Raw genomic sequence first — 25,217 nt, 5'->3', positions numbered from 1 at the left:
CAACAATAAACCCAGCTGAATCGATTTAAGCCAAGCCAAGTTGATCTGATTTATTCAAGAGAACGTTGAACACAGCATCATTTTCTTTGGAGACTTTGCTGAATTTGAGTCTCCACATGGTGTCCTCAAGCTTCTCCACCTTGAAATGCAGAAAGGTGATCTTGGCCCGTTTTGTTAAAACGGGCATCCTAACTTGAGGTCTCAGCCTTTGGTCGAGTGACAGGACAGTTCAACTCTTCACTATAGCATAAGCCCACCCTGGAACTAGGTCTTCCTTGGCCAACCTTGAAAGGGAACACGCTTTGATGGCTTGGGTTACACGTTTGGTGAACCAACCAGTCACCCCCATGGCTCCCAGCAGCCTCTTTCAGAGCAAGCTGGTTGCAGAAAACAAGTACGTCAACTGGGCACCTTCATGCAAGAGAGCAAAATAACAGAGAGCAGTTGGTGCACAGTGTGGGTTTGGTAATTAATTTTCTTTTAATCGTTTGAAATTGGAAAAAAGTATTTGGACATGACACAACGGGAGGTCTTCTACCAGCACATTCCCACGGGGGCCACGGCTGGCCACAGTCTAGGGAGCAAGAAGCTGCAGGCCCAGCCTCAGCCGTGCCGTTAAATGAAACACCAATGGCCCAGGAAGCTTCTGAGGGACTTTCACCCGCCCTGCTCTTGGGGAAATGCAAGAATCATGCCAGGGAAACTAATACTGTTGGGGCAGAAGAAAGCATGCACGTTTCCGAAAGAGAATAATCCCGTTCCTTCCGTCTTTCATAGGGATGTGCAACTGTGGCCCCTTTATGATCTGTGGACTACAATTCCCAGAACTGAACTCCACAGGTTGTAAAGGGGCATAATTGCCCACCCCTGGTCTCCAAACTTCTGACTGTAAACACAAAACATGCCCAAAGGTGAAGCTGACCTGATGTACGTAACTGCTTTCTCCATCTTAAAGACTACAATTCCCAGAATTCTTGGTGTTGGCTGAGAATCTTGGGAGCTGCAGTCCAGAAGAAACTTAATAGTTAATAGTTTGGCAGTGTAAATAACTAGGCCCTTGCCTCTTTTGAAAACTCTTCACCCATCTCTAGCACAAGGGAACCAGACTCAGAATTAACCACCAACATTCTCTAACTTACCCTTCATATCATTGTTCTACAACTATCTTATCTGCCTCCAGCCTGTTTCCTGCAAACGTCCCCTTATCTGTCCACATGACTTCTTTTCCCACACGGATGGACAGAGGCATCGCAAAATTTGCGCTCTAACCTTTTCTGGGTTTTCTAATGGCCACTTTAGGGACCCTCCCAAAACAGTGGATGAGAAAGGCAGCTCTTCTCACTGGGACTTTAAACACCCCCCCCATAAAGGGGTTTGTGTGTGTGAACATGGCAGGCACATCATGCTTGGAGCAGAGAGGCCAACTACCATTCAGACTTAGGACTTTGAGAGCCCGGAGATTCTCTGAAGGCCCAGAAGGAAGAGGATCGTTGGCCGACCAAAAGTCACAGGACAATGTTAGAAATATTCATCCATGGATCAGCCTTTAAAGTGCCCAAATCTACCTGTAACATTCCCCACGTTCAAAGCTGTACGACAGGCTTCTAGTGCCCATGAGGATCTCTCCAGAAAGGCCTCTGGCTTTTGACAGCATCACATTCCCAGAATCCCTCTGGCGTTTTGTCTCTGGGGCCCATCCAAGGTGCGCGCGCGCACACACACACACACACCAAATTGCAATCTCTTCCCTTCCCAGCAATGGGTACACAGCACCGTGGCACGTGGCTCTCGCCCTGTGGGAACCGCTGAGGAGTCACTTCTGAGCAAGACCAGGAACTTCGAGAAGGCACCCTCTGCATGACTGGCGGACTCTGGGTGGGACGCTTGGCAAGAGGAGATCTGGGGAGGGAGGAAAGGAATGGACTTCACCGGGATCGATTTTTGCATTCTGGAGAAGCAAGCAGCAGCCAGGGAACTGTTCCACCCTCAGTTGCAGCAACTACTTCTGTGAACATCCCGGTGCCTCCCAGGTTCCATCAGAGGGACCGGTGAAGCCTGGAGCCTCTGAGGTTAAGGGGGAAATCCCGAATCCGCTCCCCTGCAGCAGCAATTCAGGAAGGCAGCTTGATGGGAAGGTTGGGGTGTCCCAGACATGGTCCCTGATCTCTGCTGCACTGAGACCACCAGAAGGAACGGAGAAGAAACCTTCTGCAGCCAGCAGGGAAGCTGTAGGAAGCCCTCCATGGTCAACCCTCACTTAGGCTGGGAAGTCCTTTTGCGGGAGGGGGGGGGACACTCTCCAGACTGCCCATGGAGCTGCTGCAGGGATGGCCGGACTTCCAAGTTGCCCCAAAGGCCGGGGCCCACGCTTGCCTCATGGCGGCACCTGTGGCCATTTGGCTGCCCTGGATGCCTCTGGCAGAGACCAGGATGGGGAACACGGAGGGTTTGCAGGTCAGCCGAGCTTGGAGCAGAGCGAGCGAGGGAGGGGATGCACATAAATAACTTCAAAGAGCTTCCCAACAGCTTGCAAAATTTAGTGCATTTGTCCTTAATGTCCCAAATTCATCGTATTTTTTTTATAACCTTGTAACACCTGGATGATAAATAGAACAAACATCTGCAGGAAACATGGATCCAGAAATCAGCAATCACAACATGCCAAAGTTTGACACGATTAAGATTAAACCAAAGCTCAACAAATGTTTGAATAAAGGCTCCCCAGATTTGAGAGAGGGCGCTCTGGGGAAGGTTGGGGGGGGTTGTTCAGTCCCTTGGAATGACAGCGGATGGGAAAGCAAGGCTGCCTCCCCCTCCTCAAATCCAGGCAGATTCCAGGGGAACCAGAAATCGGAGGGCGGAAACATTAAAATTGGGTCTTTCAGACCCGGCAGTGGCGTGGCCGCTCCGGTTGCTGAAAAGTAAACAGGCATATGCAACTTATTTGTTGCTCAGATGGCACAAGTAGACAATGTCCTTTTAGATTAAAAACACAAAATACTGTAAAAAGGCTAGAAAGGAAAAAAAAGTAGTTTTGGATTTTGGCAACTCGAAAGTAAAATAAAAAACACGTGTACAGGTGTGTGTGTGTGTTTTCAAACAAAAGTAATTTTGGTCCCCGATTCTAGGAAGTTCGGCAGGGATCCCGGCGTCTTACGGATCCCGTGGAATGGGTGACTCTCCGACCGATGGAGAAAGGCGAGGAAGGAGGCGGCAGGGCCTGTTCTGAAATGGCCAGAAAGACGTCAGGACACAAGAAGGTTGGCTGCCTGCTAGAAAAGACTTGGCTGCCCTGCCGGACACGGGCCTCCGCTGACTGGCCGTGACGGGGCTGGGCTCCCTGGCCGTTCCTGTCCGCAGCCCTGCAGGTGGCTCACAGTGCGAATCCTGCTTCCTCCTCCCCCTGCCGTAGACCCCCCTCCCGCGCTGGCTCTCAGACGGCCATCTTCGCCACCTGCTGTTCTAATTTGGAAATGCGCTCGTCCTGATGTGCGATTGTGTCTTTTAGCGACCGGAGCTCTTTCAAGATTTCTTCCAATTTGGCTTCGTTTTGCTGCGAGGAGGAGAAAGGGACAACAACCGTCAGTCCTGAAGCGGGGATGGGAAGGACCCAGAATGGGGAGGGGGGGATAAGGGAAGTCCCCAGCCCACCTCGGCTAAGAGTGGCTGAGGCTGCAGCTTGACCAAGAGGGATGCATTTGCACCAGGCCCAGAAACTTCTCTCTGAGCGAAGGACAATTTCCTCTGGTGCAGAAGGGCTGGAGACCGGGGGTGTTTTCACTCACAGGGTTTGTGGCGTCCATCGCTTTCTTTGGGGTGCTGATGAGATCATTCTTCTTGTTGGCAGCCGGCTTGTTGTCCAGGATGTTCTTCTTGACCACCTTGAGGTCCCGGTTTTTCCCGGGGATGTAGCCGTGTTTCAAGGAGATGAGGAGGGGGTCAGCGCTCTTCCCCTCAAACCACTCCTCGGCTTCCAGGGCGGCTTCGGGCCCAGCTGTGTCAGGATAGAGGTCATCCTGAAAGAGGTCAGACTGGGAAAGAAGGAGTCAGGGAAAAAAACAGGCATCAATCCAGTCAGTTGACCTGCCTCGGACAACTCAGTCAAGTCGCACAAATGCAGGAGAGCCGGGCTCACCTTCCGAGGGACGGTCATGATAATCGGTTCGCACTTCCTCTCGTGAAGTTTGAAGAACCTGGGAGAGAGATTGAGAGGACAAGCAAGCATTTCAGCAACGTCCAAAGGACAGGAGGAGTATCCCCCCTCCCTCCCCGGCCATCAAAAACCAGGGCGAGAAGCTGGAGCCGGGCCAGGAAGGTTCTGCAGCCCCAAAGCCGGGCAGATTTTTCACCCCAAGGACTCAAGGCCTCCTCCACTGGGTGGGGTTGCGGTTCAGGGTTCGAGGGACGACGGCAAGGCCTTAAGGCGGCCTGGGCTCTCTCGCTGGTCACCTGGCGATCTCACACTTGTTGACATCCAAGCCCCTCTTGGGCATGAAGCCCATCCCCCGCTGGGGCTCCTTGCTGCTGAAGGTGTTGAGGTAGTGCACGTAGGGGGGCTCGTCCGTGACCTCGAAGTAGCGGATGCTGCTGTCGCCCTGAGGGAGAGACGGGGAGGGGTCAACAGACAGGCCATCCTCCGCTTACGACCGTGACGGAGCCCAAAATTCCTGCTGCTAAGTGAGGCATCTGTTCAGTGAGTTTTGTCCCGTTTTATGACCTTTCTTGCCACAGGTGTTAAGGTTGTTAAGTGAATCTGGCTTCCAACATTGGCTTGGAAGTGGGGGGGGGGGGAGAACCTCCCTGCAAAGGCAGAGCTGGGCACTTTGCCAACGGGCAGCTGAGCACGGCCTCAGGAGGCTTTTGGGCACGGATCAGCACAGAAAGTTCCTGAGTTTATTGCAGCCAAGAACCCCATGCCAGTAACATTCTCTCCTTTTTTTATGCTTTTTTTTTAAGAAAGGGACTTTCCCAAAAAACGGGGTGGATTCCTCAGATGCTATTTCTGTATCCTGGAAATCCCAAAGCAAATTCCAGAGATGAAAATCCAGCTCCAGAGCCATCTATAAAATCATCCTTTCTCTTCAGTTACAAAATACACACACACACACACACACAAACACACTTTATCGTGCTAAAGACAGAGGAATAAGCTGGGCTTTTACCACTGCCACTTCCGGGGCAAAATTGTTCTAATTCTGGCTCACCTTCCCGCATAAGTAAAGGATGTTTGTGTCGGGGTCGTAGAATGGCAGCAGGACCCCGTTGCTGGTGTCCATTTCGTGGAGGGCTACGGGGTCGTCCATGTTTTTCTGCAACATAAAAGACGCCTTTTCACTTGAAGAAGAGGCATCCCGCAACCTGGCATCCAAAAAAGTTGCTGCCTCCGCCAGAGGGGAGGAAAGTGGCTTCTGTATTTAAGCTGCTACAAACGTGGGTGGCTGCGGAATTCTGGGAGTTGAAGTCCACCCATCTTAAAGTGGGCAAGGTTGGGAAACCCCGCTCCCCCAGGGCCACCGGCCTTTCTGGAACGCTCCCCAGAGACACTGACCGGATTCCACAGGGCCAGCTGCCTTTCACTCATGCGGCTGAACCCCGTGGTGAACACATTCCCGTCGGAGAGGAAGATGGCTCGCATCGGCCGGGCGCCTTCGTGTGCCTTCTCTTTCTCCTGGAGGACAGGATGGAGAGGGAGAGAAAGGAGAAGGTCACGCATGCCAAGGTTACACACTGGTGTAACAGGTAAAGCGGGTGTCCAATTGAGTCTCTCAGTGCCGCATGGAAGATTGACGTGACTTGATGGGGTGCAGTGAATGCACTTTTAGGCTGAAGGAAGGGTTGCATCTCATTCGCAAGACAGGCGGCAGGAAACTCTCCCTGCCGAGGTTGTCCCCGCCCCGCCCAACCCCCCGGGGACCCCCCTGGAGACCCACCGCAATGATCTCCTGCTTCCGGGGGTTGATCACGCGGACCTTCTTGTCTTTGGAGGCTGTGCAGATCAGGCTGCCGTTGCGGTTCCAGCTGACATTGTAGATCATGTCTTGGTGCATGTCGTCCAGGCTGATCAGGGGCTCCCCCGTGCCCACATTCCAGATGAGGATGGTGTTGTCACAGCCTGGGAGGGGGAGGAAACTGAGGCAGGGGCAGCAGTAACTGCCTGCTGAACTCAGATGCAGGGCTGGGTCTTCCACAGCCCCCTTGAGGGACTTTGAGGGCAACAGACCCAAGCCCAGCCCCCACCCAAAGACCCACCGGAGCAAGCCCATCGCCTCCCGTTTCTCGGCCTACCTGCGCTGAGCAGCACGTTGCGGGCGGTGGGGTGCCAGGCCACGATGCCCACCCTTTTGGAGTGGCCTTCCAGGATGACGACAGGCTCCGTCAAGGAGAGCGTGAGGCCGTTCTCCGGGATCTGCCAGACCTGCCAAGAGAGAGAGAGCCGTCCCTGGAAGATTTATCGCCCTTTCTGGCACCCTTGAATGCTGAGCAGCCAATGGCCGAGCCTCACTGACAAATTTGTACATTCAAATCCTTTTTTCAAAGTATCCATTGCTGGCTGGAGGATTCTGGGAGCTGGTCCATAAGTCTTAAAGTTGCCACGGTTGGGAAACCCTGGCTTAAGAAGCTCTGAAAAAGGTTGTCCTGCCTCAGGGTAGATGCATCGAGGGATGTTCATTTGTGCCTAATGTCCGGGGTCTCCAAACCTGACAGCTTTAAGACTTGCAGGATGGGGAATTCTGGGAGTTTATTTTATTTTATTTATTTATTTTATTAGATTTATATACCGCCCTTTCCCGAAGGACTCAGATTTGAAGTCCACAAGTCTTAAAGTTGCCACGTTTGGAGGCCGCAGGCTTATGTTCTGGCCAACCACTCAGTTGCAGGAGGGCCAGAGGGAGGCACTGATGAGCTGTCCATTGGGCTCGCTTCCCCTGGAGGAACGGTGGTTCCTGTGAGCGTGCCCAGCCTCGCACCGCCTGGGCTCCCGAGGATATCCACCATCAGGCCAAGGCAGGAAGAGCCGTTTCTGCAGAACGTTCTCCTGCTAGGCTGCAGAGTCTCCCCAGGCAGCCTGGATCGGAAGCCAACGCCTCTCTCCGCTCCGATGTTTAACTCCAGCCAGACCTCCTAACGGCATTAGTTCCGCCTGGCGTCCTCTGTGGCGCATCCCAGCATCCATTAGCCAACCATCTGCCGAGCGGGGCCTTGCGATTGGCTGCGAGCCGCTACCTGAGTGAGCAATGGATAGCGGCTGGGAACCAGCGCCAGGCTGCACTCACCATCACAGTGCAGTCCTCGGAGCCACTGGCGATCACTTGGTCATTGTGGGGACACCAGTCGATGTCCAGCACCGGCCCGGTGTGGCCACAAACGGTGGGGTACGATTTGTCGATTCTACCTGTCTTTAGAGGAGGGGAAAAGGAGGCCATCAGCTGGAGGGTGAATCACAGGCATGCAAAGATCATGATCAGAAACATTTCCTTGGCGGCTCTTCCCCGGTTTGTGGAATTGGGGACCACGAGAACTCAATCGGGGAACTTCGGCAAGCAAAGGAAGGCTGGGCGCAGCCGTTACATCATCGCCTCCCTGCAGAAGTTTGCACACACCCCCCCCTCTGAAGGCATCAGCTCTCTCAAAAGCAGGAGCTTCATTTCACAATGTGTGTTTGTGAGGAGCCCGGGCTGCGGCACCCCATCCAGAGAAGGACGGGCACACCCTTTCGGCTTCTCTGGGCCAGGCGGCAATGCTTACGGCTGGATTGCCAGAGCTGCTTTCTGCTCCTTGTGTGGAATGACCCTTGGATTGCAATTTGGGTGACTTCACAGGCAAGGCTGGCCAGGTGAGCCTTTAAAGTCCAAAGTTCACTGTGCAAAAGGCTTTAGAAGCAGCGCTAACCGTTGTTGCTTCTTGCAAAGATGTGACCTCGGGGCTGCTCGTCAAAATCGAAAGCAAGGCAGCTCCTGCAGCAGCTCAGCCGAAGGGGGGAATCAGAGAGAGCATCTCAAACAAGGGAGGCCCAGTAGCAAGGAGCCAGGACTGCTTTCCTTCTGAGGAGGGGGGGATGCGTAGTGGCCAGGAAGGGACGGGGGCACAGTTGCCAGGCAGCCTTCAGGGGCCCCTGGTGGAAAAGCCATTTGCTCACAGAAACACAGAGGCTGTGGGTGGGTGGATGGATGGATGGCAAGCACATCAGTGAGCTGTAAGATGGCTAATTTCTTTTATACCGCCCTTTCCACCTAGGGCTTCACGTTTGCCCCCAAAGGCAAATCAAGACTGACGTATTTCTGCACAGAGGTCCCACGATGAAGTCCTGTCTTGGCTGCAGGGAAATCCTCCCCAGATCCATTTCTGGATCAAAGTTCAGAAAAAGGGGAAGGGAGGATCCAAGAAAGTGGCACTGGGGGCTTACATATATTCCACCATGTTTTATTTTACAGGATGGAGCGGAGGAGGGAGGATGCCAGACGACAAAGAATGGGTTTGAAATGCAAAATAAGATCTCTCCCTTGTGTCTCTTCTGAGGCTGTCAAGCCCCTGCCGTCCCCCGCCCGGCTACAGACCCCAGCCACTGCTTATCTCCTAACAAGGGCCCCCACGTCTGCCGAGAGCACCCAGATGGTTCCTGCCCAGGCACCAGGCTTAAATGGAGAGGCGCTGCCGCCTGGTCAGCCCATAACAAATGGCCATTAATCATCCATGAAGCCGGCTGGGATCTCCATGACTGACCCTCTTTGAGATAAGGAGAAGCTGCCGTTCCCCCAAGGGGTGGGGGGGGGCACTAGGCTTGCAAGGCCAGGCTCTTTCAAAGACTCCTAAGTGTAGAGTTGATTCAGGCTACGCCAAAGAGAGACCCAAAACAGGCATCTCTCAGGAGAAGCCTTGGAAATGGGTGGCGATATCAAGGATCAGAGAATGCAAGGGTCCTGCTCCATCCGCCTCTTGAGGCAAGGAGGAGCTCTCAGGATCCAACAGAGAGAAAGAAAAGTCCTGAAGAACAGATGGAGGGCGGTGCGTGTACTTTTGCATCAGTTCGTAAGATGACCTAAGGGAGGGAGAGGAGATGGGGAAGCAGGACTAATCAAGACTAACGAGAGAGGGAAGCAGTGAGTCCCAACCTTGGCGCCTTCCAGAGAGGTGGACTTCAGCTCCCAGAATTCCCCAGCCAGCTGGGAGCTGTCGTCCACCCATTTTGAAGACGCCCAGGTTGAGAAACACGGCAACAGAGAACGGAAGCACCTCCTTTACAAGCCTCCAGAGAGGGGCCTGGCCACACGCCACCCTTCTGTGCGTTCACACAAAACGCCACTTCTTAGCTGAAGGACAGCACTGGGTGCTTGAGAGTTGGGAAGAGAGACAAGGAAACTCAGCCAGTTTCTCCCTCAGGATAGCTCTTCCGTGGGAACCATTGCAGCCACCGAGGCATTTGTCCCCAGCCAGCACTTATCTCTGCTGGCCTGGAAGCGCACACAACCCAGCCGTGAAGTCATCCCCAGTGCTGGGATGAGATAAGACTTCCTCACCACCAGGCAGGCCGGTGGACCTTCCTCGCCCTTCCTCGGAGCAGCCTCGCGGTTAGAGTTGTTTTAAGGTTCCTGGTGCTCTCTGAGCTTGCTTGTCTTCTTGCAGACTTTTCATTGCCCAAACTAGTTAACGTCCTCAGTGCTATGGGGGTTCTCTGTCATCCAAGTCACGGTTGTCCCAAAGGTGGTATTTCAAGCCTTTCTTGTTTTTCTTTGAAGGCGTTTCCCTTCTTATCCAAGAAGCCTCTTCAGCTCTAAGAAACTGAAGAAGCTTCTTGGATGAGAAGAGAAACATCTCTGGGATCACCACTGCTAGTGATGATGTTACTTGGTTTGGGTCATGAAACATCTGCCACACCAAGCTCAGAGCGCACCAAGGAGCCCACAGTCCTCCTCCTCCTCCTCCTCCTCCTCCTCCCTCCTCCCTTCTAGCACTGATGATGTCACCTAGTAGGATAATGAAACGTCTGCAAGGAAACAATTTCTTGCACCAATTGCAGGGAGCACCAAGGACCCCTCCTTTCAACCCTGAGCTACAAATCTTTCAAGTTGTTTTAAGCTGCTTGCAGACGCCTGCGTTGTGTGGGGAGAGCCTGGCTGCCCTTTGCTTCCTCTTTCTCCTTCTTTCAGATGCACAAGATTTCAAGCATTTCCCCAAATTTCTAACGACATACTAAAGATATGTGCCAACGTCTGCACAGACATAACTATGCAGGGGACCTTGAATCCTTAAGGGGCACAGTTACCCTGTCTGGCTTTGTGGGATGCGAAGGAGGACAGCGAGGCTTTTTAGGAATGGAGACTAAGAGGGGTGCCTTGACTTACACCCTGGCTGGGGAATTCTGGGGGTTCACCTCCACCCATCTTGAAGCTGCCAAGGTTGAGAAACAGCTCAGCAGAGCAGGAAACACCTCTCCTCTTAAGCCTCAAGCACTTTCCTCACTGGGGGGGGAGGCAAAACAAAAGCGGGGGGGGGGACAGTTGAGCAATTCACAGCACCACCAAACGGTGTGGATCCCCACCCTGCCCAGCCGCATGCAACAACTTGCACACCCTTCCTGTGGAAAATGTGAGCTGGACCTTTGGGGAAGGGACAACCAGCCACAATAGGCAGAGAAGCCAAAGTGAACGTCAGGCGAGCGGCACAAAAAGCCGCTTTTGTCTAAGACTGCAAAAGGGGCAGCCATGTCCCCAAAGAGAAACACACATTGCCTTACCCCCCAAAAAGGGAAACTCTCCCGCCCCACCAACATCATCAACCCTTCAGTGTATTGTGCATTGACTTGTTTATTTATTGAAGGGGAATTGTTTGGGAGAGGAAGAGAGTCTGGGAGCCGCCACCGGCCTGCCCGCCACTGTTCGGCTTTGGCCCCTTGCAATCCAGGGCCGAGCAGTTCCAGTTCTTGGTTTAGCACCGGCGTCTCCAAACAGGAGGGAGGGACCTCTGTGTCTGCAGAGCAAGGCTGAAGGCAAAGGGTGAACTTCTGGCCGATCGTAAGGGAAACAGGAAGAAAAATTCAAGCTTAAGAAGAACTCCACCCAAAAGACAAAGTTTTGGCTTGGAAAGGAAAATCTTTCCAGGGCTTTCCAACCCTTTTATTATTTCCACGCTCCGGGCTTCCAGAAAGCAAGGACTCTCCCTTTTCCAGCAGGGCTGGAGTCAGCCACAACTGGGGTTTGCCAGGGGCGCCCTGGCCGCTGCCTTGCAGGAGAGGAGAACTTAGCTCTTTGCCACTGGCTTTCGCTTAACCCGGTCACCCTGCAGAAGAGTCCACTTTCATTCCCGGTGGCCTCCGTGTCGGACAGGGAATTTTGGGAGCTGACGTCCGGCCAGCTGGGGAGAGAAATCCTCTCTAAGTCTCCAGGGCTCAATGAAGCTCAAACTCCGGTGAGGGGGGGTACGCTGGCTACCAATAAGGCTTTGGGTCTGCCAGGTATTTCTTTCCCTCCAGTTTTCCTCTCCAAAGTCCCTCTGTTTTAACTGAAGCGAAGACCTCAGCCAAGGAAGTGATTTCCTGGCTTTGGCAGGCCGGTGCCCACTGGCTGCCCCTCCCAGCCTCCTTCCTGGAACAGCCCTTGGCCAAACCCAGAGGGCTTTGGGAGCTTCCCCACCTGCCTTGCAATTCCAGGCAGAGCACATTCGCTCCGCCTGGGCTACCGTCACCACCCTCCAGATCATCCCAGGCTGCCTCCCAGGGCAGAAAGGCCCAGAGGAGAGAGAGAACCTCCTCCACTCGGCTCAAACCGGCTGCAGGAGCAGCAGAGCTCCCCACCAGCCCTCCATCCTGTGGGCTCCGAGTGGCCAATCAACGCGGAGGGTGGGTGTTATTCAGGACGGCTGCAGCCGAAAGAGATCTAATGGCCATATATGGTAAAAACCACTGCCAGGGCCTGCTGCCGGTGGAGGAGGACTGATTCGTGGAAATGCTGCAGCCCCCGTGGAGGCGAGGCTGAGGAAAAGCGAGCTAGAAGGGAGAGGCCACCGGCAAGCCTGGGGGCCAGGCAAAAAGAGCAGAGCCCACCCCCCACGACAGAGGCTGCTGCTCTGGCTGCCTTGGCCTCCCTCTTGCTGCTTGGGGGCGCAGGGGGCAAAGAGGAAAGAGCTTCCAGGGCCTGTTGGGGGGGGAGCGGAGGCAGGAGGAGGAGCAGCCAAGACTGCAGCCGGCTGGGGAGCTTTAGCCCCGAAGGCCTTTCGGCCTGAGCTCTTCCCCTCTTTGGGTCAGGGTCCTTGCCCGCCAGGGCCCCAGAGAAAAAGGCCCTGCACCCGCAAAGGCCTTCTTGCAAGAGGAGGAAGTGAGCCAGCCATCCGAGGTGTGCTGAGGTCCAGGGCTGCCCAGGCCGGTCCCTCCCAGCCTCCCCAAGGGCTTGGCTCGGTCTTGGGAGCTGGAGACCAGCGAGAAGGAAGAAGGGAGGGGGAGGCCGGCCCAGCTCTGTGACTCACTGCAAAGGGATGTGGGTTGCCAAGAACCAGCCCACACTGGCCTCGCTTGCACGGGAAGGGAAGGGGGGGCCAAGCCTCTTAAACGGCTGACCGTTCTAAAATACGGAGAGGTGTGGACCGTTTTCACCTGCAGGACTGGGGGATTCTGCCTCAACCCTGGACAGTATATATGCCCTTCGGCAGCACAGCCAGCTCTACGTATTGCTCAGGAAAGGGTTAATTGCCAGATGCGCTACCCAAAATAAAAGTTGGGAGGGACTGTGGAGGTCTTCTAGACCTGCCTCCTGCTCAGGCAGGAAACCCTACGCCATTTCTTCTTAAAAGCCTCCAGTTTTGGCACACCCAGAAACTGCACTGGGGAGAAATTTCAGGCAACGGATGCAGGGACAGGGGTAGATTGCTGTAAAGTCCCAATCTTCCCTCTGCTGTTTCATCCTGAGTACATTTTGCATACTCCGCAGGCCAAGGGCAGAGAGGAAATCCGAGGATCTTGCCATAAGGAGGCCCCTTAAAGCTACGGGTCAACGTTCGACATTGCGGCAACCAAAGTGGGGGGGGGGAAGACCACCCTTACCTTGTGTAAAGGCAGGACCAGGAACGCCCCTCCCCCGCTGGCTTCAATGATGATGGCCACGAATTTGGGGTTGACTGCGCAGAAGGAACTATCCCACGTAACACGGGACACCCGGATGTCATCATAACACTGGTCATTTTTCACCGCCTGGCCAAAGACGTGCCGGAACTTGCTCTGTCGCACCACTCGTCTCATTGTTTCTGCAGAAGGGAGGGTGCAAAAAAGTCTGATTGACTCGGATCCTTTTCATTCTGTGGGAAACGTCCGAAGAGCGTCCCAGCCGCCTGGGGAAGAGGGGCAGTCACAACCTATAGCTTAACTGCCCCAAAGGGAAGCCCTCCTGACTTCCCAGTTCCTGGCAGCATCGCCAACCAGTTGCCGTCACTGGGAATACGACTCTTGGGGAGAAAACAGCTTTTAAAGATACAGCTTTGCTCGCTGCTGCCCTAAGGGAAAATGCCCTCTGGCTTGTAATGTTGGTTCTCCAAACCCCTCCATTTATTATTCAAATTCTAAACCCGACTATATTTGCATTGCTGCCCTAGAAGATACATTGTAACAGATATGTTTGTTTAATATAGGTGAATTGTTTTCATTGGGAGAAATGTCAACAGTCTAGCAGCAATACTCAAACAAAAACACCTCCATTACTCAAAATTATTACCGAGGGCATAAACTGGGCTTCTGACTCACTTAAAAACAACAACAGAAATTACCAGCTGCTAAATCAAATATTGTGGAATAACCAATATTTGTAACATTTTCATTTTAAGCGGGACAAAAAAAAGAATGCAATTAGCTGGTTTGAGACCAACAATAACTATAAAAACAAATGAGTTAACTTACTGTGAAACAATGAAGAGCTTATTTAAATATCGCTTCAATCAACATTTAGCTAAGGTTCACACAATGGATCTCTCTTTCTTTGGCCTTCTTTAAAACAAAGGAAACACATTGAAACAGAGGAACAGATTCTGTTCAAGAGTTATCTGGGCCAGTTCTTCCCTTGCCAGCATCACGGCTCCAGGGAGTTTTGGGCAAGGCCCTAAGATCCTTCCAAGTAGCCGGAGTTTGGGTTTTCCGAATTCCCCACTGGGGGGTGGGATTCTGGGCCTGGCAGGGGACCCCCTTGGAAAGCACCAGGCCACAACACCAAAGGGACCCCCTGCGTGTGGGTACACACCCCTGCATCCACGTCTCTGGCAAAGGGGAGAGGAGCGAAGACAGGATTTCCAATCAGACCTCAACCAAGATAACCTCTACCATCCTCACTTTTCAAAAAATCACGAGCAGAGGAGGATGTGAGCCAGCCAGATCGAACAACAACAACAAAAAGCAGATGTCAGAAATGCTAAACCGCAAAACATCCTGCTTAGCCCTCGCTGCGTTCTGAATAATGGAGCAGCTTCCCGCTCTGGCTGATCTGCAGAGCGGTGGCAACGCTCTGGGCTGCACTGCCAAGGCAGGGGGCGAAGGAAGGGGAGGGTCCCAGTTTGGACCCCAGTTTTCAGGGGGAAAGGAACATCAGCGGTGACTTGCAAAGCGTCCAGACCAACCACAATGGAGATGGTGCAATTATTCGGATAGTAAGCATTCCTAAAATCGCTGCTGCCCTCTGCGAATCTCTGGAGTCCCAGCCTTTGTCTAACAAAACTTAGCAAAGGGGGGCTGCGTCACCTGGGAATAGGAAGGAGGCCCCCAGCTGCTTCCAAACAGCTGCCGGAAGGTCCCCACATCCTCTTAGCAGACTTTGCAGGCCCTGGGGCCACGAAGCCGGAGGAAGAAAAACCCCCCCCCACTTCTCCCCACTCCTGAGCGAGGTGGGGACGGTGAGCTTCTCTCGGCTGCCTCTGGGATCAGGGATATTCTGCAGGCCACCAAGCAGATGGCTCATTAGTGCAAAGAAGACACTGCTGTGCCACCTTCTCGCGGGGTGGGGTGTGGGGTGGGGGTGTTACTTTCCCGTGACCCTGCCTGACAGACAGCTCGCAGCTCTTCTTGTGGCTACTGGACTGGGAAGACTTGCCTGGGCTGCGGAGAGGGGGGCTTGGGTCAGCCAGAGGGGGAGCAGAAGGCTGGCTCTGGCCTGACCCGACCTAAGTGGACTCTGATGTTCTGAGTGTCTGTCTGTCTGTGTGTGAACCAGGATGCTCCAAGACGTGCTAAACAGGGCTGAGCGGAGTGCTGAGGAAGCCCAGAGTGGCAAAACTAGGAAGGTGCTGGACCACCTTGCCGATCTCTGTTTAAAGCACTCCAGATTCTCCCCCCGCCCTTGCATCTCTGTTACGCCCCCGCCAGCATCTGCTGGGAAACCACCTTAGTTATGCGCTGGAGAGCCAGAGAAGAGCCAGAATCCTGCGCCAATATTCAGGCCTTTGCTCCCACCTCCATCCTGTAAACATACTGGATTGTGCATAATTTTGCTTTATTCCCCCTCCAGATTTTGCTCACGTTCCTGAGCTTAAATTTGGTGCATCATGGGGGGGGGGGGAATCCCCCACCCTCTTAGCCAAAATCGGCAAAGGGAAGGAAGGGACGGTGAAAAGAAAGGACACTCTCCGATGACCGGCATTCTCGCAGCATAAGCGCCCTACAAGGAGGACACCCCAAAGGGCCACCCACCCCGCCGTGCCCCCACCGGACAGTCCTCCTTCCTCAGCTGCCTCCTCCTGCGTGGGGCGAACCCCTTCCGAGTTTGCTTTGCCAGAGAGGCAAGGCAGAACCTGCGCATGGGGCATCAACGCATTGGCTGGTCTTCCTCCTGCGAGGTTTGCCAAACCCTTCCTAGTGTTTTGCCACGGAAGCACCGTAGTTCCCCCTGAATTCGCTTCCACAAGGAAGGAGAGAGAGAGAGAGACCGTGAAGAGCCAGGCTATTGACTGAGCGACTGGCTGTCTTCCTGAAGAAGGCCTTCTACAGTGTCTCTAGGGAACATTTTCTACATTGCCCTTTTTTAGCTGGGGCCGAAATGCTTATGCGCATGAAGTCAGGCTGGTAGAATTTAAGATACTGGAAGGGCCCTAATTTACACGGAGTCTGTAAATTAAGCAGCACTAAAAGCATGTAGGGATGCGGTGGCTCAGTGGGTTAGGACGCTGAGCTTGTCGATCGGAAGGTCGGCAGTTTGGCGGGTCGAATCCCGAGTGCCGCGTAACAGAGTGAGCGCCTGTTACTCGTCCCAGCTTCTGCCAACCTAGCAGTTCGAAAGCACGTCAAAATGCAAGTAGAAAAATAGGGACCACTCCGGTGGGAAGGTAACAGCGTTCCGTGCGCCTTTGGCGTCTAGTCATGCTGGCCACATGACCACGGAGACGTCCTCGGACAAGCGCCGGCTCTTCGGCTTTGAAACGGAGCTGAGCACCGGCCCCTAGAGTCTGAAACGATTAGCACGCGTGTGCGGGGGAACCTTTACCTTTGCCTTAAAAGCATGAGAAAGCTGAGCGTCGTTTCTAAAAACGGGCACAAAGTTCAGAGCCGGTGTGCCACTGGCCCACTGATATTTTTTCTTCTTTTTCTTCTGCATATATTCCGTCTCTCCACCCACAGAGAGATTTCCACCTTGCCAGCCTTCTCTGCTTCCGACTACGTACTTCCTTCTCAGCAGGATTCATGCAGGGAAGCACAGAGAAAGGCGGGACAAGAAGCAACGGATGGAAACTGATCAAGCAGAGAAGCAACCTAGAACCAAGGAGGAATTTCCAGTGGAAGGACTTGCCTCCAGAAGTTGTGGGTGCTCCGTCACTGGAGGCTCTTAAGAAGAGGCTGGAAAACTGCCTGAAATGGTACAGGGCCTGAGCAGAGGGCCAGGCAAGAAGACTCCAAGGTCCCTACCAACTCTGTTATTCTGTTAGATGTGTACTCTAAGTTTTCCCTAAGCGACCCTCGGCTCTGGAGCACAGCTTTTTGGCCAGGCTCCTTTGCAAAACAAAAAATGTCATAAAGAAGGGTGGGGCTTGTAGGAAAGGGTCCCACAACCACGAAGGCTCTAGGTTCCAATGAAGAGTTCTCGTGAAAAATTAAGTAAGGTTCACGTCCTGTCTGAAAGCAAAAGAGGGCCGCTCTAACCCCATTTAAAGCTCTGAAGACGGTGCTTTTACCTAATTAGGTGTTGCAAGATGCAGACGCTGCTCCTTCTCCTTATGATAAAGTTGGGGGGGGAGTGAGAGAGCAAAACCACCTGATCATTATGTGCTGCAAATGTTGGCTCACTTTTTATCACAGCGGCTGGAAGGAAAAAGGAACCTGAAATGATTCTTGGGGGGGAGGGGGGTTTAATGAGAGAGGAAGGGAGGAAGGCGAGGGAGGGGCGACGTATGTGGAGGCACTTCCTAGTTTTAACAAGCTCATTAATCCACTAGCTTCCTGATGTTTCCCCAACCACGTTTGGGAGAAGATAAAAGGAAATCCAGGCCTCCTTGGTTCACCCTGCACCCACAGCTTAAACGAACTGGGAGAGATAAGATTTTATTTTGCCTGGTGTTAATTGCTCCTGAAAGCCACCCGGTCCTTCCCGGGGTGTTGGGAGGACCCCATCAAGCACTCCCGCCTCAAGGCCGGCATGGGCCATTGCTGATATCTAAAACTGCAGAAATTAGGACTTTGTACAGCTGAAGGTCAAGGTTTGACCAGGTCAGGGTTTGTCAACCTTGACAACCTGAAGGTGTGTGGACTTCACCTCCCAGAATTCCTCAGCCAGGAGCAGCGGTCCTGATCCAACTGGATGTTTAAGGAAGGCAGAGATTCTGGGGGAAAGGCTGGAGAGATCTGCCACGCTTGCATGTGTTGTCAACAAGACAATTACAATTCTGACCACGGTGGATGTGATGTCCACACTTTTAAAAAAAGGAATCCAATGACTGTCCTACTTCAGAATTCACATAAGGAAGTGTTCTCCAGCGCCAGAAGGGGACCAGCCACCTTTGTGAACCCAACTGCAGCTTCAGCTTTGATAGGCAGGGTCCCTGGGACATCCCCCATCCTTTATTTTCCTTTAGTTGTTCTAAGCAAACTAGATCTTCCAAATATGGCCAGTTATAATCAGCATTAGCCTCCACACCGTTATTCAGAACAAGTTGGAGAAAGACGGGGAGTTGGGAAGGTCCAACTAGCCACGGTTTGGGACATCGTAGGAACCAAGGCTGGAAAGGCAGAAGAACCACCACCGATGGGAGCTTCACATGTCCCAGATACATTTGGAAGGATGGCCTGGGCTGAACTTCTAAGAAACCGCTAGGGCCCCAGCCTATCACGAGGAACGTACTTGCAGTGGGCTCCATCTCCTGTTGGTAAGAAACTCTGAAGAGGGAAGCAAACGAAATCCCCTTGCTTGGAGGGCACTCGGCCAATTTACGCATGAGGAAGTGCATCCTGCTGTGGAAGGGACCGGAAAAGACACCACAAAAGCAACAAACCCCACTTGCATTCCGAAGAGCGGATTCTTACAGAAGGCCGGGGAAAGCAAGCAGAGCGTTCAGCATCTCCCGTTTCAACTGAAGCAACGTTCTAAAATGTCCAAATCACAAACGTCGTGAGCGAGCATCCTCTGCTCCTTGGCTATCCTAGTTTTTTGCGCTGGATCTGGGCCTTCCTCTCTTTCCTACTCTGCGAAACCTAAATTTATCAGGTGGCTTAAAGCTATTACTCTGTTTCCTTACTGGTGTGCAATGACAAACCAGGAACTCAACACCACCTCATGGGAACCCCCGTTCTGCGGCTGTATTAGCAGAAGGGTTTGCTTCTGCCAGTCCAAAACCATCCAGCAAAAAAGGAAACCTAAAATTCAGCTCTTGAAAATAGACAAGACCCTGTTGACTTCCCGTAGCAAGTCAGACCACAAGCATAAAACCAAACAGCTTAGAAAAAGTGCAAGAAACCCGTTTCGCAATTCTTCGGCGAAAAAAGCAGAGCCACGCATCGTGGCTTTCAGCATGTCTGGATTTAAATTGCCTTGAGCACCCAAACACAAGATTAGCACTGGCAGGAAAGCTCTCTGAAGGACACGCTGCCAAAGACGTCCGTGCCCCGAACGGCGTGTGCCGTGAAGCGTCTCACTGACCCTCCGGCAACACGCAGAGCTTTCCAGCCAAGAGGCTCTTGGGAAAATTGCTCCAGGCCAAATGCAAGATGGAAATCAGAATATTCAACTTAAGCCGAAAGAAACGTAGACAAGCATGGCACGGCCAAAGGGAGAAGAGGTTGGGAACTGTCCTTCAGAAGGATTATCTGGAGACCCCCAGGCTGCCGATTTCTGGTCTAAATGATGGTGATGTAATCACCAGGAAATAAAACTGGTTTAAATCAAGTTCCCCACCCCATTTTAATTTACAATAAATTCAAACCTCGTTGACATTGTGGCCCCATTCACCTGGTCTTCTCGCGACAGAATTGTGCAGGCTTTCCCCCTTGAGCTTCCCACTCGGCACCAAATCTGCCAAGTCCCATCAGGAGGGTCTCTGAGAACACGGCAGCTCAGAGCTGGATGTTCCCTCTCCTTCTCTCGGGTGTAGCCCTAGGTCACAGAAAGGCAACCTTGGCTCTTTTATGACTCGTGGACATGTCTGGCACATGAATTCTGGGAGCTGAAGTCCACGAGTCATTTTTTTTTATTTTTTTAATTCCATTTATATCCCGCCCTTCTCCGAAGACTCAGGGCGGCTTACAAGCTTAGCAGTAGCCTTCATTCTATGTATATGCCTGCTTATTAGGGCTTTCACACACCCCCAAGTGGCATTATTACAAAGTCAGCTTAAATGCCCCCAACAATCTGGGTCCTCATTTTACCTACCTCGGAAGGATGGAAGGCTGAGTCAACCTTGAGCCTGGTGGGGTCCTCATAAAAGAGCCAAGGTTGCCTACCCCTGACCTAGGTCATATGCCCTCTCTCTCTCTAACCCCAACTCTCTCCCTCACTGGCAGGCATTCCCTTACATGCTAGACTAGTTCCCAGAATCCCTCTTGATACAAGCAACCTTTCCAACGTGAGCGTGTCTACTTTGAAGGACCTCTGCACTCCCAAGGATACAGGAGAGAAGTGGGAAAGGCAATATTTAATTCGGGGCCTCCTGAAACTCAGAAAATCTACGTCCGCTGGATTTGGGGAAGTTTAAACCACATGGTGCTTTCTGGGCTGACTTGGTACAAATCCTGGTTTAGGGCACGGGGTGGATTGTCTTCGACCCATTTTCTAACCTTGCAGCCCTCTCCAATCTTCGCCTGCGGCTCCGTTCAGCCTACCTGGTGACCATTAAGAGACAAGCCTCTAGAAAGGCAAGCTGGGAAGTGTGACCTGCTTGGTGGAGCCCAGCTGCCTGCACCCGAAACCAAAGTCCAGACTGGCTACGTTTTGCTCCTCTACCGTTAGCGACATCTGAGTGGCGCAATCTTCTAGAAGGACAGCGATTCCTACGCGTCAAGACTTCTTCATCCAATGGCTGATTCAACCTTTCCCTCTTTCTAATTGGTTTAGACTAGCGTTATTTGAATTTCACTGCTTTTTACACCACATTACGGGGCAGGAGCTTAAAGGCAGGGAAGAAAGGGAAAGCTAATTGCATTAGCACAGATAAGGGCTGCCTGCCCCTTCCTGGCCAATGGCTGCCCTGAGCAGATGCTGCTTCTCTCCACCCACTCAGGACCCTGATTCTCTGCAGGGGAAGCGCTGCACACCCACCCGCCAACTCCCACAACGGCGCCTTGAGATCCGGAGCACTGAAATGCTCAGTTAGCCTCACTGGTGACACCCCAACCTCTTATGGCCTTTGATGAACTTCTGTTGAGTTTTGTTTATGAATGGGATTTTTTTAAATTCGCCCTGGAATTTCTCTGCTAACTTTATTGTTTGACCAGTCATAAGAAGGGTTCCAAGTTACTTGCAGCAAGTCACTAGGTAGAAGCAACCTGACTAATCCTGTCACCAAAACGGGAACCCTGCAGGTTCCCAAGCTCCTTAAATAAATTCAGAGGGGGACCAAGGGACAGCGGCTTACAGACGTGGCCCCGATCCTGCAGATGTCCTCATTTCAAAAGCTGCCAAGATGGAACTCTTCCACTGAGTCTCTGAAAGTTGACGCTATCCTGGGTTGGTTGGCATTATCTCGGCCATTGTTGATTTGATCTTTCATGGTCTCCTTATCTGCATATCTGTTTTATGTTTTTATCAACGACCGGGAGCCCCTGCATTCTGGTGGCCTTTGAGTGAGAGAAATAAATGCCTCCATCCAGGAGTGTTCCACAAATCAGATTTCCTGGACTGCCATTGTTCTCCAAGGACTGGTAGGGCTGCGGCTTCCTAAATACAGGATGATCCCAAGAATGTCTAGCAAGGCATTCTTGAGCCTTCAGAGAATCCCAGGAGAATTATCGGGAGAAGGTATGGCATGCAAGAGAATGAACTGGCCATACATATTCTCAGAGAGATGATCCCAATTTTAAAGAAAGGTGCACAGTCGGCATTTCCAAGCAAATCAAAAGCAGAATGGGATTCCTTCCTCAAGTCCACAGAGGCATAGGATAACTCAAAGCCTATTAAAAACAAAGCCCCAAACTGTCTTAAGAGGGCCAGACGGACGTGCCCTGCTCAAATGAGCCATTTAATGGGTTTACTATGAATATGTTCAACTTTAGCACGCCTGCAATAAATTTGAAATTATTAAGCCTCATTTGACATCCCTTCCCTTCCGGCCTGCTTCACGACGATCCGATATTAGGTTTGCCGGCCCTGCCTCTCATCGCCTGCGACTTCTGCCCTCTGCTTCGCACGCTTGGACCCTTTCCCAGATTTAACAGATGCAATAAGTATGGAGATCGCACTTGAGCAACCCAAAGATCTCCGGAAAGGCTCTCATTCACGTGGCAGAACTAACCCAATGCAACAGCAGCCACGAATCATCAACAGAGAACTGCCTGGCCTGGAGGTCTGGCAGGGCAGAAAAACACTCCACTCCTGGGTTGTCCCTTTGTGTGTGTGTGTATGTGTGTGTGTGTGTATAGGCTGAGCTGCCTTGATCTTTTATCTCTGTAAATACAACCTTTAGCAAGCAGGGCCCTGGCCAGTAGCACTGTCATGTCAGCAAGTTGCAGCAACCTGTGTTTTTCTGAACAAATAAAAAAAGAGACCACTTTGTCACCCTTTTCTCATCTGATGCAGGTTCTGCGCTGTTGACACCAACAGCTTCCTCCCTGGTCCTTTCCTGGCCACCTTCCAAGGGCCTTGGACGGATCTCAAGTTGTTTCAGCAGGGGGGAGGTTTGACTGGGATCCACTGCTGGGCTAGTGATTTCAGCAGCAAAGATTCCTGGCGGTTGGTTGAGTGATTCAATTTACACTCAGGCTTTCTACTGAAACAAGCACTCAAGCAACGCTGGAGACAGCAGCAAATAAAAAGGCACACACACACACACAGACACACAGAGCAGAGACACATACCAATCCTAAATTACACAGCCGAAATAAAGAAAACGTGGCACCAACAGACATGGAGTTTTGCATGCAAGGACAGCCTTTCATTCTGTTCTGGGACCCGTAATTAATTCCTGCACTCAGCATTCTTTGACTTTTGCACAAATTGCTCCATGATGGATCTTGGAATTTCAGTCAGAAAAATAGGTCAAAACTGGATCTTCAGATCTTAACAGTCGACAAGGGTGCAAAGTGGGAGCTTAGTCAAATAAAACTCCCAATATAGTTTTGGACTGAAACAAAATGTTGGGGTTCATCGTTAATATAGTTTTGCATACCTTGTGTTGTGCAGAGCCCACATTTTCTTAACTCAATTTCATACTCCCTTTGTGCTTCCCTTACAAAGTCCCACCCAGTGTCAGATTCAGGATTCTCACAAACAGGTCAGGAGCTTCGGCAAAGCTGGTAAACCAGCCGAAGGAACGTCAGTTGCGTCATCTGGCACGGAGAGGGCCGTATTCCATAATTTGGGCCCTAGCATCAGCCCCACAGCCAGGTCGCCAAGGGAATTTTTGCCCAGGAAAATATTTTGTGCTGGAGCCAAACACAACCCATGGGCTAATGACAGCATCCGTGATCACTGAGAGAATGAACTACACACACAAGCAGGCTAACACTTTTCTGCAGCTCAGATTTATAGACAGCTAATTATGACAACGGCCAACTGAATTAATCACCCTCTAGCTAACCAACTTGCAAACAGTTTATTGTTTTCTCAAGTGTTGCCACAATGTTGTGCAGCACTGTTCCATTCCACAAGGAAATGTCCAATTGTTTCAAAATAGTTTCAAAAATCCACCTATTTATTGCTATTGGGAAACATTGTACTCCCAGAACCGTATAAATTAAATTTTTGCACCAGAAAGAGAAGAGCTAGTGAGATGGGAAGCTGAAGCAAAGTTGATAAGGAATAAAACGCATGTGTGTAGATGTTTCCTCTGAAGTAAACCTCACAAAGCCCAGAGCGGGACTAATAACTACGAGGAGAGCCTTACCCATCCCGTTTCCCCCTCTGAGGGTCTCTCTCGGTGACACACACAGCAGCAGCAGCAGCAGCACGCAGGGCTGAGTAATGCCTCCCCTCGGACACAGCCGGCCTTGGAAGAACAAAAGACTCGCCTGGCATCCCACACAGAAGCCAGCCAGGGCTGCAAGGCTGACCGCCTGGTGAGCCAACTGTTACACACACAAGGCACGGCTGTGTACAAGGCAGCTTCTCCTCCAGAAGCCTCCTCCGGGCGGGCGGGCAGGCGAGGCGTTTGCATCACAGCCACCCTGCTCCCAGTTCCGGAAGGGAACCTGCTTCTTTTCATTTCCAGTCTTCTCTTTCCACCCATCCGGCTGCAATCCACAAAGCTTTGCAAGGAGCAAAGGCTCCACCGCAAGGCTCCCTTCAGGCCCTCTGGAGCTCCAGGCACCCGGCCAGCAACATGCCATCTCGGCTCTGGCTTCCTGCAATCGGCGCCTTTGCCCGCTTGCCATGACAGAGGGCGGCCCCCTGGCCCGGAGCCCCCCCCCCGTCCCCTGGTGCAGCCTGCTGGGCCACAGCCGCTGCGGTCTGGCCCTGCCTCATCAGGGAGTGCCCATCGCCCCCCCACACACATACACAGGGCCCCCTCCTCCTCCCCAATCTGCCCCCAACACCTGCACGCCCGCCCGTCACCTGGCTCTGGCTCTTCCCGTGGCACAACCGCACCCGCGGGGACCGTGCCAAGTTCCTCCTCCGCCTCCCTTCGCAGGCCCGGCGCCCCTTCCTCTTCCACCTGCCCGGCTCCCCCCACCCCCTTCTGCACGCGTGCCATCATCATCCACCGCGGCTCCTTCCATTGGCACAGGGGCATCGTCTTATTCCAAACGCCGCCCACACGCCCACCCACCCCCCAAGCCCCGCCAGATCCTGCCCGCAATTGTTCCTCGCAGGGTCACCTTCTTTACCCTCCCGGCTCCCCCCTCCCCGAATCCACGCAACACCCCCCCCCCGCCCAGCCTCTCTTGGCACGCAAACGCCCCCCCGCGCGGCTCCCCCGGGAAATCCGCTGCCCCTCGCGGAGGCGGCCGGATCCCTTCCCGCGCCCGGCTGAAACCTTCGGACGGAGCCTTTCCCCCGCCCCGCCTTTGCAAACGACCCCTTTTCTTGCAGCGACCGACACGCGTGTACGAGGGGGAAGCAGTTCACGTGCAGCGCAAGCTTCGGGTCAGCGCCTCCGTTGGATTTCGCGGCTTTTTGTAGCCCACAGCCGGCGCCGAAGCGGCCGGACTGCAGCCCCCGTCGGCCTGGGGCCCGATGACGCATACGGGGAAGACCCCCGAGGGGCAGCCCGGGCCGAGTGGACTCCTGGGTCAGGAAGGGGACCCCGCGGGTGCGGAGGGAGGGCGGGCTTGGGCCATGCGGGTCGGGGAGGCGGATGGGACTTGTAGTCCAGAGCCCAGTGGGGGCTGGACGATCCCCCCCCGGTCAGGCGCTCCTGGCTAAGAGGCAGGTGAACCAGGCGGGCGAGGGACTATGGGAGCGGTAGTACCGCCCGTTTCAAGAGCGCCAGCCCTGCTGCGCATTATGGGACTAATAGTGCAGGCGGCCCGAGAGCCGGTCGGCGCCCCCTCCACCTGCTGCCGCCCCCGGCGCCCCTCACCTGGACCTCCGCTGCCGCCCAGCAGGCTCCCGCCGCCCCAGGAGAGCCACCGCCGCCGCCGCCGCCGCGCCCGACTCGCACTGACTGGCCGGCACGCGGCA

The 25,217-nt window shown here is 53.2% G+C and overlaps 1 protein-coding gene across 3 annotated transcripts; it reads right to left on the bottom strand.

Moving 5' to 3' along the window:
* Positions 1 to 24: 24 nt before the first annotated feature.
* Positions 25 to 25,217, bottom strand: CORO1C (coronin 1C). Of its 3 annotated transcripts, none has more exons than XM_083373888.1 (11): positions 25,117 to 25,217; positions 13,031 to 13,230; positions 7,275 to 7,397; positions 6,286 to 6,415; positions 5,931 to 6,112; positions 5,549 to 5,668; positions 5,205 to 5,309; positions 4,450 to 4,595; positions 4,136 to 4,193; positions 3,786 to 4,031; positions 25 to 3,553 (listed from the first exon to the last, which is right to left on the bottom strand). In XM_083373888.1, exons 2-11 carry the CDS (start codon positions 13,223 to 13,225, stop codon positions 3,434 to 3,436), a joined length of 1,425 nt encoding a protein of 474 aa, XP_083230014.1. In that variant the 5' UTR covers positions 13,226 to 13,230; positions 25,117 to 25,217; the 3' UTR covers positions 25 to 3,433. The 3 variants fall into 3 exon arrangements, with proteins under 3 accessions (XP_083230014.1, XP_083230015.1, XP_083230016.1); XM_083373889.1 differs by lacking the exon at positions 25,117 to 25,217 and adding an exon at positions 24,150 to 24,171; XM_083373890.1 differs by lacking the exon at positions 25,117 to 25,217 and adding an exon at positions 13,877 to 13,895.

This window comes from Vipera ursinii, assembly GCF_947247035.1.
Source record: "Vipera ursinii genome assembly, chromosome: 14".
NCBI lineage: Eukaryota > Metazoa > Chordata > Lepidosauria > Squamata > Viperidae > Vipera > Vipera ursinii.
This window is presented reverse-complemented; position numbering and strand designations above follow the sequence as displayed.

What these genes read in the sequence shown, in the direction of transcription:
- CORO1C (XM_083373888.1), bottom strand. Translation starts at nt 13,225, where the DNA reads ATGAGACGAGTGGTGCGACAGAGCAAGTTCCGGCACGTCTTTGGCCAG. An exon ending in CAACGTGCTGCTCAGCGCAG is followed by an intron (nt 6,113 to 6,285) that starts GTAGGCCGAGAA and finishes TCCCCCTCCCAG; the next exon opens with GCTGTGACAACACCATCCTC. An exon ending in TCATGACCGTCCCTCGGAAG is followed by an intron (nt 4,032 to 4,135) that starts GTGAGCCCGGCT and finishes CTTCTTTCCCAG; the next exon opens with TCTGACCTCTTTCAGGATGA.